Source organism: Oncorhynchus mykiss, chromosome Y, assembly GCF_013265735.2.
Source record: "Oncorhynchus mykiss isolate Arlee chromosome Y, USDA_OmykA_1.1, whole genome shotgun sequence".
Lineage (NCBI taxonomy): Eukaryota > Metazoa > Chordata > Actinopteri > Salmoniformes > Salmonidae > Oncorhynchus > Oncorhynchus mykiss.
Genome location: NC_048593.1, coordinates 47,124,038 through 47,138,193, shown reverse-complemented (window position 1 = coordinate 47,138,193; position 14,156 = coordinate 47,124,038). Strand labels below are relative to the sequence as shown.

General features: G+C 45.1%; 1 protein-coding gene across 1 annotated transcript in view; it reads right to left on the bottom strand.

Moving 5' to 3' along the window:
* Nucleotides 1–14,156, bottom strand: part of polq (polymerase (DNA directed), theta) — an 81,209-nt gene that overhangs the window by 48,428 nt on the left and 18,625 nt on the right. The window contains exons 9-12 of the mRNA XM_036967736.1: nt 12,165–12,366; nt 9,816–9,957; nt 9,023–9,175; nt 8,436–8,648 (exon numbers count right to left, since the gene is read on the bottom strand). Of these exons, the coding sequence (XP_036823631.1) occupies nt 8,436–8,648; nt 9,023–9,175; nt 9,816–9,957; nt 12,165–12,366 (710 nt within the window). The remainder of the gene's footprint in view (nt 1–8,435; nt 8,649–9,022; nt 9,176–9,815; nt 9,958–12,164; nt 12,367–14,156) is intronic.

Here is a 14,156-nt window from a genome sequence, read left to right as displayed (position 1 = left end):
ATCTGTCATCCCAAAAATAATGTTTCATTATTTAAATCCCCAGAGGGACAGGATGATCCTCTTTGTGATATCAGACCAGGTTTGGCAGAAGGCAGGAAGATATCTGCTCAAATCAGATCAAATTGTATTGGTCACACACATATTTATCAGATGTTATTGCTGAAATGCTTGTGTTTCTAGCTCCAACAGTGCAGTAGTATCTAACTAAATGCTTGTGTTTCTAGCTCCAACAGTGCAGTAGTATCTAACTAAATGCTTGTGTTTCTAGCTCCAACAGTGCAGTAGTATCTAACTAAATGCTTGTGTTCCTAGCTCCAACAGTGCAGTAGTATCTAACTAAATGCTTGTGTTTCTAGCTCCAACAGTGCAGTAGTATCTAACTAAATGCTTGTGTTCCTAGCTCCAACAGTGCAGTAGTATCTAACTAAATGCTTGTGTTTCTAGCTCCAACAGTGCAGTAGTATCTAACTAAATGCTTGCGTTCCTAGCTCCAACAGTGCAGTAGTATCTAACTAAATGCTTGTGTTTCTAGCTCCAACAGTGCAGTAGTATCTAACTAAATACTTGTGTGTCTAGCTCCAACAGTGCAGTAGTATCTAACTAAATGCTTGTGTTTCTAGCTCCAACAGTGCAGTAGTATCTAACTAAATGCTTGTGTTCCTAGCTCCAACAGTGCAGTAGTATCTAACTAAATGCTTGTGTTTCTAGCTCCAACAGTGCAGTAGTATCTAACTAAATGCTTGTGTTTCTAGCTCCAACAGTGCAGTAGTATCTAACTAAATGCTTGTGTGTCTAGCTCCAACAGTGCAGTAGTATCTAACTAAATACTTGTGTTCCTAGCTCCAACAGTGCAGTAGTATCTAACTAAATGCTTGTGTTTCTAGCTCCAACAGTGCAGTAATATCTAACTAAATGCTTGTGTGTCTAGCTCCAACAGTGCAGTAGTATCTAACTAAAATGCTTGTGTTTCTAGCTCCAACAGTGCAGTAGTATCTAACTAAATACTTGTGTTCCTAGCTCCAACAGTGCAGTAGTATCTAAGAATTCACAACAATACACACAAATTTCAAAATAAAATAATGGAATTAAGAAATATATAAGCATTAGGACGAGCCATGTCGGGGTGGCATTGACTAAAATACAGTAGAATAAATACTGTATAGACATATGAAATGTGTAAAGCAGTATGTAAACATTATTAAGGTGACCAGTGTTCCAGTATTAAGGTGACCAGCGTTCCAGTATTAAGGTGACCAGTGTTCCAGTATTAAGGTGACCAGTGTTCCAGTATTAAGGTGACCAGTGTTCCAGTATTAAGGTGACCAGTGTTCCAGTATTAAGGTGACCAGTGTTCCAGTATTAAGGTGACCAGTGTTCCAGTATTAAGGTGACCAGTGTTCCAGTATTAAGGTGACCAGTGTTCCAGTATTAAGGTGACCAGTGTTCCAGTATTAAGGTGACCAGTGTTCCAGTATTAAGGTGACCAGTGTTCCAGTATTAAGGTGACCAGTGTTCCAGTATTAAGGTGACCAGTGTTCCAGTACTAAGGTGACCAGTGTTCCAGTATTAAGGTGACCAGTGTTCCAGTACTAAGGTGACCAGTGTTCCAGTATTAAGGTGACCAGTGTTCCAGTATTAAGGTGACCAGTGTTCCAGTATTAAGGTGACCAGTGTTCCAGTATTAAGGTGACCAGTGTTCCAGTATTAAGGTGACCAGTGTTCCAGTATTAAGGTGACCAGTGTTCCAGTATTAAGGTGACCAGTGTTCCAGTATTAAGGTGACCAGTGTTCCAGTATTAAGGTGACCAGTGTTCCAGTATTAAGGTGACCAGTGTTCCAGTATTAAGGTGACCAGTGTTCCAGTATTAAGGTGACCAGTGTTCCAGTATTAAGGTGACCAGTGTTCCAGTATTAAGGTGACCAGTGTTCCAGTACTAAGGTGACCAGTGTTCCAGTATTAAGGTGACCAGTGTTCCAGTACTAAGGTGACCAGTGTTCCAGTATTAAGGTGACCAGTGTTCCAGTATTAAGGTGACCAGTGTTCCAGTATTAAGGTGACCAGTGTTCCAGTATTAAGGTGACCAGTGTTCCAGTATTAAGGTGACCAGTGTTCCAGTATTAAGGTGACCAGTGTTCCAGTATTAAGGTGACCAGTGTTCCAGTATTAAGGTGACCAGTGTTCCAGTATTAAGGTGACCAGTGTTCCAGTATTAAGGTGACCAGTGTTCCAGTATTAAGGTGACCAGTGTTCCAGTATTAAGGTGACCAGTGTTCCAGTATTAAGGTGACCAGTGTTCCAGTATTAAGGTGACCAGTGTTCCAGTATTAAGGTGACCAGTGTTCCAGTATTAAGGTGACCAGTGTTCCAGTATTAAGGTGACCAGTGTTCCAGTACTAAGGTGACCAGTGTTCCAGTATTAAGGTGACCAGTGTTCCAGTACTAAGGTGACCAGTGTTCCAGTATTAAGGTGACCAGTGTTCCAGTATTAAGGTGACCAGTGTTCCAGTATTAAGGTGACCAGTGTTCCAGTATTAAGGTGACCAGTGTTCCAGTATTAAGGTGACCAGTGTTCCAGTATTAAGGTGACCAGTGTTCCAGTATTAAGGTGACCAGTGTTCCAGTATTAAGGTGACCAGTGTTCCAGTATTAAGGTGACCAGTGTTCCAGTATTAAGGTGACCAGTGTTCCAGTATTAAGGTGACCAGTGTTCCAGTATTAAGGTGACCAGTGTTCCAGTATTAAGGTGACCAGTGTTCCAGTATTAAGGTGACCAGTGTTCCAGTATTAAGGTGACCAGTGTTCCAGTATTAAGGTGACCAGTGTTCCAGTATTAAGGTGACCAGTGTTCCAGTATTAATTAATTGTTATTTTTCCACGGCTGGCCATGCTTTCCACCTGGCTACCCCTACCCCGGTCAACTGCCCGGCACGTGCAATAATTTTGCACGCCCAATTTTTCAGTTTTTGATTTGTTAAAAAAGTTTGAAATATCCAATAAATGTCGTTCCACTTCATGATTGTTTTTTTTTATTATTTTTTTATTTTACCTTTATTTAACTAGGCAAGTCAGTTAAGAACAAATTATTATTTTCAATGACGGCCTGGGAACAGTGGGTTAACTGCCTGTTCAGGGGCAGAACGACAGATTTGTAGCACATTGTGTCCCACCAGTTGTTAATTGTTCACAAAAAAATACAGTTTTATATCTTTATGTTTGAAGCCTGAAATGTGGCAAAAGGTCGCAAAGTTCAAGGGGGCCGAATACTTTCGCAAGGCACTGTATATCTCTCGTCACCCCCAAAGCCAATTCTTCCTTTGGCCGCCTCTCCTTCCAGTTCTCTGCTGCCAATGACTGGAATTAATTGCAAAAATCACTGAAGCTGGAAACACTTATTTCCCTCACTAGCTTTAAGTACCAGCTGTCAGAGCAGCTCACAGATCACTGCACCTTTAAACAGCCCATCCACCTACCTCATCCCCATACTGTATTTATTTATTTATCTTGCTCCTTTGCACCCCAGTATCTCTACTTGCACATTCATCTTCTGCACATCAATCACTCTAGTGTTTAATTTGTATATTGTAATTACTTCGCCACCATGGCCTATTTATTGCCTTACCTCCTACCTCATTTGCTCTGTATATAGACTGTCTTCAACTGTATGATTGACTGTATGTTTTGTTTACTCCATGTGTAACTCTGTGTTGTTGTGTCGAACTGCTTTGCTTTATTCTTGGTCAGGTCGCCGTTGTAAATTAGAACTTGTTCTCAACTAGCCTACCTGGTTAAATAAAGGTGAAATAAAATAACAAATAAAATGAAGATGACCAGTGTCCATTATTAAAGTGACCAGCTTCCCTGATTGATAAATATGCTTCTCTGACACTTTAGGGAAAGATTGAAATTTAGTGGGCGGGGGGGGGGGCTGGTCCAACTCAATGTGTCATAATAAAAAATGCACCTTCTCCCCTAAGTTAAAAATAATTTCACATAACCCTCCCCAACTCACAGAATTAATTAAAAAAATGTACGACCACAAATAACAATAACTGCAGCGACCCTGTATTTATAATTGTGGATATTGGCTTTGCCACTTCAGTCGATGCCACGCAGGCCTACGGGGAGAAGGTGGAGGCTTCACCGACCACCAAAGACGAGCTCACTCTCCCTGTCTGTTTCATTAGACTATGATCAGAGCCGGCTGCAGACAATCATCAGCTAGGGGGAAAATCAGATTTTCCACCTTTTATAATTATATAAAATATATGCAACACATTTTCCACCAACAGGTTTCTGTGCCACACAACCAATAAACAAAGCATACTGACTTTAGGCACTTCGATATCATGGTTTGCGCTTTTTATTAACACCACAATAAATTGAATACAATATACAGTATAATATACAGTATAATATACAGTATAATATACAGTATAATATACAGTACCAGTCAAAGGTTTGGACACATCATTAAAAGGGTTTTTCTTTATTTGTATTATTTTATACTAGAATAAAAGTGAAGACACATATGGAATCATGAAGTAACCAAAAAAAGTGTAAAAAAAATCAAAATATATTTTTATATTTGAGATTCTTAAAAGCAGCCAACCTTTGCCTCCTTCATGACAGCTTTGCACAATCTTGGCATTCTCTCAACCAGCTTCACGAGGTAGTCACCTGGAATGCATTTAAATTAACAGGTGTGCCTTGTTAAACGTTCATTTGTGGAATTTCTTTCCTTCTTAACACGTTTGAGCCAATCAGTTGTGTTGAGACAAGGTAGGGGGGTATACAGAAGAGGGTATACAGCCCTATTTGGTAAAAGACCAAGTCCATATTGTGGCAAAAACAGCTCAAATAAGCAAAGAGAAATGACAGTCCATCAATACTTTAAGACATGAAGGTCAGTCAATCTGGAACATTTCAAGAACTTTTAAAGTTCCTTCAAGTGCAGTAGCATAAACCATCAAGTGCTATGATGAAACTGTCTCTCATGAGGACCGCCACAGGAAAGGAAGACCCAGAGTTACCTCTGCTGCAGAGGATAAGTTCATCAGAGTTACCAGCCTCAAAAAATTGTAGCCCAAATAAATGCTAAGTAACAGACACATCTCAACATCAACTGTTCAGAGGAGAATCAGGCCTTCATGGTCTAAATGCTGCAAACAAACCACTACTAAAAGGACACCAATGAGAAGAAGAGACTTGCTTGGGCCAAGAAACACGAGCAGTGGAAATATGTTCTTTGACCAAATTTGAGATTTTTGTTTCCAACCTCCATGTCTTTGTGAGACGAAAAGTACTTGAACGGATGATCTCTGCATGTGTGGTTCCCACCGTGAAGCATAGAGGAGGCGGTGTGATGGTGCATCCTGGTGACACTGTCAGTGATTTATTTAGAATTTAAGGCACACTTAACTAGCATGGCTACAACAGCATTCTGCAGCAATACGCCATCCCATCTGGTTTGCGCTTAGTGGGACTATAATTTGTTTTTCAACAAGACAATGACCCAACACACCTCCAGGCTGTGTAAGGGCCATTTCACCAAGGAGAGTGATGGAGTGCTGCATCAGATGACCTGGCCTCCACAATCACCTGACCTTAACCCCATTGAGATGGTTTGGGATACATTGGACCGCAGAGTGAAGGAAAAGCAGCCAAAAAGTGCTCAGCATATGTGGGAACTCCTTCAAGACTGTTGGAAAAGCATTCTTGTTGTAGCTGGTTGAGAGAATGCCAAAGGTGTGCAAAGCTGTCATTAAGGCAACGGGTGGCTACTTTGAAGAATCTTACAGGTAAAATATATTTTGATTTGTTTAACACTTTTTTTGGTTACATACCTTCGCCCCAGTCTGCGGTCCTGACCGCTCTGGAGCAGGTTTTCATCAAAGATCTCTCTGTACTTTGCTCCGTTCATCTTTCCCTCGATCCTGACTAGTCTCCCAGTCCCTGCCGCTGAAAACATCCCCACAGCATGATGCTGCCACCACCATGCTTCACCGTAGGGATGGTGCCAGGTTTCCTTCAGATGTGACGCTTGGTGTTCAGGCCAAGGAATTCAATCTTGGTTTCATCAGACCAGAGAATCTTGAGTCTTTAGGTGCCTCTTGGCAAACTTCAAGCTTTTGTCTGGCCACTCTACCATAAAAACCTGATTGGTGGAGTGCTGCAGAGATGGTTGTCCTTCTGGAAGGTTTTCCCATCTCCGCAGAGGAACTCTGGAGCTCTGTCAGAGTGACCATTGGGTTCTTGGTTACCTCCCTGACCAAGGCCCTTCTGCCTCGATTGCTCAGTTTGGCCGGGCGGCCACTTCTAGGAAGAGTCTTGGTGGTTCCAAACTTCTTCCTTTTAAGAATGATAGAGACACTGTGTTCTTGGGGATCTTCAATGCTGCCGAAATGTTTTGGTACCCTTCCCCAGATATGTGCCTCAACACAATCCTGTCTCAGAGCTCTACGGACAATTTCTTTCGACATCAAACAAGGCTTGGTTTTTGCTCTGACATGCACTGCCAACTGTGGGACCTTATATAGACAGGTGTGTGCCTTTCCAAATCATGTCCAATAAATTGAATTTCACTCCAGCAGTGGAAGGAATGCTGGGTATTCACTTCAGCAGTGGAAGGAATGCTGGGTATTCACTCCAGCAGTTGTTGTTGAGGAAAACTCGTTCAAGGAATCAGACAGAATTCATCATGAATAAGGAATATGTTCATTTACAAATTATACCATTTTATTATATACTTCCTCTACACAAAGAGCTAAACCCCTTTCTAGGAGAGGCAAGCTAAGAAAAAATATAACGAGTAATTGGCTCCACTTCCTTAGAAAATGAATACAAACGAGAACAGGTTCTAACCAGATCTCACAGCCTGTACCCCTAAGATAGAGGGTCTTTAAAACCAGAGGACACTAGATGTCTGCCTGGTTTTTAGTGGCCTGTAGATAGTGAGCTAGTAATAATTCACTCCTCTGTGCAGTATGTAAAGAGGTTACTGAAAGACTGTGGAATATGACCAGTGTAATAGTACCATTCAACTCAACATTGTGACGCGTAAATCCTATGACTATGTAGCCTTGTGACACGGTCCTGTACTGGGCTCTACGACTGTCCTGTACTGGGCTCCCCTCCTCACCCTCAGTGTCGACTCCCTTCCTCCCCCTCCTCACCCTCAGTGTCGACTCCCATCCTCCCCCTCCTCACCCTGTGTCGACTCCCATCCTCCCCCTCCTCACCCTGTGTCGACTCCCATCCTCCCCCTCAGTGTCGACTCCCCTCCTCCCCCTCAGTGTCGACTCCCCTCCTCCCCCTCAGTGTCGACTCCCCTCCTCCCCGTGTCGACTCCCATCCTCCCCCTCAGTGTCGACTCCCATCCTCCCCCTCAGTGTCGACTCCCATCCTCCCCCTCAGTGTCGACTCCCATCCTCCCCCTCAGTGTCGACTCCCATCCTCCCCCTCAGTGTCGACTCCCATCCTCCCCCTCAGTGTCGACTCCCATCCTCCCCCTCAGTGTCGACTCCCATCCTCCCCCTCAGTGTCGACTCCCATCCTCCCCCTCAGTGTCGACTCCCATCCTCCCCCTCAGTGTCGACTCCCATCCTCCCATCCTCCCCCTCCTCCCCCTCAGTGTCGACTCCCATCCTCCCCCTCCTCACCCTGTGTCGACTCCCATCCTCCCCCTCCTCACCCTGTGTCGACTCCCATCCTCCCCCTCAGTGTCGACTCCCCTCCTCCCCCTCAGTGTCGACTCCCCTCCTCCCCCTCAGTGTCGACTCCCCTCCTCCCCCTCAGTGTCGACTCCCCTCCTCCCCCTCAGTGTCGACTCCCATCCTCCTCCTCAGTGTCGACTCCCATCCATCCCCTCAGTGTCGACTCCCATCCTCCCCCTCAGTGTCGACTCCCATCCTCCCCCTCAGTGTCGACTCCCATCCTCCCCCTCAGTGTCGACTCCCATCCTCCCCCTCCTCCCCCTCAGTGTCGACTCCCATCCTCCCCCCCCTCACCCTCAGTGTCGACTACCATCCTCCCCCTCCTCACCCTCAGTGTCGATTCCCATCCTCCCCCTCAGTGTCGACTCCCATCCTCCCCCTCAGTGTCGACTCCCATCCTCCCATTCTCCCCCTCCTCCCCCTCAGTGTCGACTCCCATCCTCCCCCTCCTCACCCTCAGTGTCGACTCCCATCCTCCGCCTCCTCACCCTCAGTGTCGACTCCCATCCTCCCCCTCCTCACCCTCAGTGTCGACTCCCATCCTCCCCCTCAGTGTCAACTCCCATCCTCCCCCTGTGTCGACTCCCATCCTCCCCCTCCTCACCCTCAGTGTCGACTCCCATCCTACCCCTCCTCACCCTCAGTGTCGACTCCCATCCTCCCCCTCCTCACCCTCAGTGTCGACTCCCATCCTTCCATCCTCCCATTCTCCCCCTCCTCACCCTCAGTGTCGACTCCCATCCTCCCGGCGCGTCCGGCCATCTGTCTGTAGGTCAGGGGGTCGAGCAGACGGCCATTAAAGGTCGGAGTTCGTATGATAACCCTACGTGCAGGCAGGTTGACCCCCGATGACAAGGTTGAGGTCGCCGCCAACACTCTGACCACGCCCCCTCGGAATGCTCCCTCCAACACGTCTCGCTCATCAAACGTCAAACCTGCAGAGAGGAGTGTTAACATTAACATTACAATGGTGTGTTTTGTGTGAGGTCTGTCTGTGTGAGGGCTGTCTGTGTGCTGTCTGTCTGTGTGAGGTCTGTCTGTGTGAGGGCTGTCTGCCTGTCTGTCTGAGGTCTGTCTGTGTGTGTGAGGTCTGTCTGTGTGTGTGAGGTCTGTCTGTCTGTGTGAGGTCTGTCTGTGTGAGGTCTGTCTGTCTGCCTGAGGTCTGTCTGTCTGTCTGTGTGAGGTCTGTCTGTCTGTGTGAGGTCTGTCTGTCTGTGTGAGGTCTGTCTGTCTGTGTGAGGTCTGTCTGTCTGTGTGAGGTCTGTCTGTCTGTGTGAGGTCTGTCTGTGTGAGGTCTGTCTGTGTGTACCAGCGTGGTGGAAGGCCACCCCCCAGGGCACGGTGCGTTGCAGGACTGGGTCTAACCCAGCCGGGGTGCGTCTGAGCTGGGCTAACACATCCACCACTCCCCCCTGGTCCAATGCCACAGCCTGGAGCGCCACACCACTGACCACCTGACCACCTGAGACGAGATAAATACATCTGTATCACATATAGTCCATAACTGAGCAGCCAATTTTCTTCTCTAAAAGGTTAAATCAACTTGCAAGACATTTCTATAATATGTATATCTTCTGATAATAATAATACTGAAGCAATGAAACAGGACTCCAAATCTTTAGAAGGGTGTGTGTATATCCAGTACCAGTCAAAAGTCTGGACATAGCTACTCATTCAAGGGTTTTACTTTATTTTCTACATTGTAGAATAACAGTGAAGACATCAACACTATGAAATGACACATATGGAATCATGTAGTAACCAAAAAAAAAGTGTTAAACAAATCAAAATATATTTTATGTTTGAGATTCTTCAAAGTAGCCACCCTTTGCCTTGATGACAGCTTTGAACACTCGTCTTGGCATATGTGTGTTTGTACTTGTGAGGACCAGAAGTACAAGAATAGCAAACAAACTAAAATTCACAGCAGTGAGGAGATTTTCCTCACTTATAAAATGTCATTTAGGGGTTACAATTAGGATTATGGTTAGGGAAAATAGGATTTTGAATGGGAATCAATTGTTGGTCCCCAAAAAGTCCTCACAAGTATACTAATACCACACTGTGTGTGTGGTGTGGTGTGGTGTGGTGTGTGTGTGTACCTGTGTGTCTGAGGTTGTAGAACGCTCTAGCAATACTGTCAGACAGTTTCTCGCACCAGCTCTTGGAAGGACAGAACAGGAGGACAGAGTGACCCTCACTCACTGTCTCATAACATAGAGACAGTATGTGGTCCTCATCTCCCTACACACACACACACACACACACACACACACACACACACACACACACACACACACACACGTTACATAATTAAAGGTCATCACACCGTGTCGATAATTCCTCTGATGTTTGTGGAGCACAAATGGTGATGCACCAGATACTCGTCTAAAGGACAGTTTTATTGCTTCTTTAATCAGGACAACAGTTTTCAACTGTGCTAACATAATTGCAAATGGGTTTAATGATCAATTAGCCTTTTAAAATGATAAACTTGGATTAGCTAACACAACGTGCCGATGGAACACAGGAGTGATGGTTGCTGATAAATGTAGATATTCCATTAAAAATCAGCCGTTTCCAACTACAATAGTCATTTACATTAACAATGTCTACACTGTATTTATGATAAATTATATGTTATTTTAATGGACAAAAAAGTGTGCTTTTCTTTCAAAAACAAGGACATTTCTAAGTGACCCCAAACTTTTGTCTATATACAGTGCCTTGCGAAAGTATTCGGCCCCCTTGAACTTTGCGACCTTTTGCCACATTTCAGGCTTCAAACATAAAGATATAAAACTGTATTTTTTTGTGAAGAATCAACAACAAGTGGGACACAATCATGAAGTGGAACGACATTTATTGGATATTTTAAACTTTTTTAACAAATCAAAAACTGAAAACTTGGGCGTGCAAAATTATTCAGTTATTAATATTAAGTTAATACTTTGTAGCGCCACCTTTTGCTGCGATTACAGCTGTAAGTCGCTTGGGGTATGTCTCTATCAGTTTTGCACATCGAGAGACTGAAATTTTTTCCCATTCCCCCTTGCAAAACAGCTCGAGCTCAGTGAGGTTGGATGGAGAGCATTTGTGAACAGCAGTTTTCAGTTCTTTCCACAGATTCTCAATTGGATTCAGGTCTGGACTTTGACTTGGCCATTCTAACACCTGGATATGTTTATTTTTGAACCATTCCATTGTAGATTTTGCTTTATGTTTTGGATCATTGTCTTGTTGGAAGACAAATCTCCGTCCCAGTCTCAGGTCTTTTGCAGACTCCATCAGGTTTTCTTCCAGAATGGTCCTGTATTTGGCTCCATCCATCTTCCCATCAATTTTAACCATCTTCCCTGTCCCTGCTGAAGAAAAGCAGGCCCAAACCATGATGCTGCCACCACCATGTTTGACAGTGGGGATGGTGTGTTCAGCTGTGTTGCTTTTACGCCAAACATAACGTTTTGCATTGTTGCCAAAAAGTTCAATTTTGTTTTCATCTGACCAGAGCACCTTCTTCCACATGTTTGGTGTGTCTCCCAGGTGGCTTGTGGCAAACTTTAAACAACACTTTTTATGGATATCTTTAAGAAATGGCTTTCTTCTTGCCACTCTTCCATAAAGGCCAGATTTGTGCAATATACGACTGATTGTTGTCCTATGGACAGAGTCTCCCACCTCAGCTGTAGATCTCTGCAGTTCACCCAGAGTGATCATGGGCCTCTTGGCTGCATCTCTGATCAGTCTTCTCCTTGTATAAGCTGAAAGTTTAGAGGGACGGCCAGGTCTTGGTAGATTTGCAGTGGTCGGATACTCCTTCCATTTCAATATTATCGCTTGCACAGTGCTCCTTGGGATGTTTAAAGCTTGGGAAATCTTTTTGTATCCAAATCCGGCTTTAAACTTCTTCACAACAGTATCTCGGACCTGCCTGGTGTGTTCCTTGTTCTTCATGATGCTCTCTGCGCTTTTAACGGACCTCTGAGACTATCACAGTGCAGGTGCATTTATACGGAGACTTGATTACACACAGGTGGATTGTATTTATCATCATTAGTCATTTAGGTCAACATTGGATCATTCAGAGATCCTCACTGCACTTCTGGAGAGAGTTTGCTGCACTGAAAGTAAAGGGGCTGAATAATTTTGCACGTCCAATTTTTAGGTTTTTGATTTGTTATATCCAATAAATGTCGTTCCACTTCATGATTGTGTCCCACTTGTTGTTGATTCTTCACAAAAAGTTTTATATCTTTATGTTTGAAGCTTGAAATGTGGCAAAAGGTCGCAAAGTTCAAGGGGGCCGAATACTTTCGCAAGGCACTGTATAAAACGGTAATGTATAAATAAAATAAATAAATATCACAACATCCTCTTTATCGAAGATGAACTTAGGAATAAAGACCAGAACAACAGTAACTTGTTGTAGTTACTACAGTAGCAGCTCCTACCTTGACCGTGATCAGGGGCTCGAAGGTTCGGACCAGAGAGAGGCTGGAGTCGTAGATGCTGTTCCCCACCTTGAGCCTCTGCTTCAGCGGGACGGGTCTGTAGTCAGTCTGGTAAAGCTCCGCATCCAGCCACCCAGCCAGCAGGGACAGGTTTGGGAGGGTGGCACTCATACCCACGATTTGGATACCTTCTGATAAGGAGCTAGAGAGAGAGAGAGAGAGAGAGAGAGAGAGAGAGAGAGAGAGAGAGATATAGAGATATAGAGATAGATAGAGATATAGAGAGATCGAGATCCAGAATGCATTATACTGAATGAACTACAGGACAAAATACAAACCCTCCAACCCAAAAAAGGCCTGTGGTGTTGATAATATCCTCAATGAAATTATAAAATATACAGATCATAAATTCCAATAGGCTATACTTAAACTCTAACATCATCCTTAGCTCTGGCATCTTCACCAATTCTTGGAACCAAGGACTGATTAGCCCAATCCACAAAAGTGGAGAGAAATTTGACCCCAACAACTACCGTGGGATATGCGTCAACAGCAACCTTGGGGAAAATCTTCTGCATTATCATTTACAGCAGACTGGTACATTTCCTCAGTGAAAACAATCTACTGAGCAAATGTCAATTTGGCTTTTTACCAAATTACCATAAGACAGAGCACAAATTCACCCTAATTGACAAACAAACAAACCAAAACAAAGGCAAAGTCTTCTCATGCTTTGTTGATTTTTAAAAAAGCCTTCGACTCAATTTGGCATGAGGGTCTGCTATACAAATTGATGGAAAGTGGTGTTGGGGGTAAAACATACGACATTATAAAATCCATGTACACAAACAACAAGTGTGCGGTTAAAATTGGCAAAAAACAAATTTCTTCCCACAGGGTCGTGGTGTGAGACAGGGATGCAGGATAAGCCCTACCCTCTTCAACATTTATATCAACAAATTGGCGAGGGCACTAGAACAGTCTGCAGCACCCGGCCTGACCCTACTAGAATCTGAAGTCAAATGTCTACTATTTGCTGATGATCTGGTGCTTCTGTCCCCAACCAAAGCAGCACCTAGATATTCTGCACAGATTCTGCCAGACCTGGGCCCTGACAGACCTGGGCCCTGCCAGACCTGGGCCCTGCCAGACCTGGGCCCTGCCAGACCTGGGCCCTGCCAGACCTGGGCCCTGACAGACCTGGGCCCTGCCAGACCTGGGCCCTGCCAGACCTGGGCCCTGCCAGACCTGGGCCCTGCCAGACCTGGGCCCTGCCAGACCTGGGCCCTGACAGACCTGGGCCCTGCCAGACCTGGGCCCTGCCAGACCTGGGCCCTGCCAGACCTGGGCCCTGCCAGACCTGGGCCCTGCCAGACCTGGGCCCTGACAGACCTGGGCCCTGACAGACCTGGGCCCTGACAGACCTGGGCCCTGCCAGACCTGGGCCCTGCCAGACCTGGGCCCTGACAGACCTGGGCCCTGACAGACCTGGGCCCTGCCAGACCTGGGCCCTGACAGACCTGGGCCCTGCCAGACCTGGGCCCTGACAGTAAATCTCAGTAAGATTTTAAAAAATAATGGTGTTGCAAAAAAGGTCCAGTCGCCACAAATACAAATTCCATCTAGACACCGTTGCCCTCGAGCACACAAAAAACTATACATACCTCGGCCTAAAAATCAGTGCCACACAAAGCTGTTAACGATCTGAGAGACAAGGCAAGAAGGGCCTTCTATGCCATCGAAAGGAACATGAAATTCGACATACCAATTAGGCTCTGGCTAAAAGTACTTGAATCAGTTAAAGAACCCATTGCCCTTTATGGTTGTGAGGTCTGGGGTCCGCTCGTCAACCAAGAATTCACAAAATACGACAAACACCAAATTGAAACTCTGCATACAGAATTCTGCTTGTCCACCAAGCCGCGATGCCGGTTTAGCCCACTAGGGCACATCCTCTATCATTTCCTTGTAACTAGATCTACTGTTTGTTTG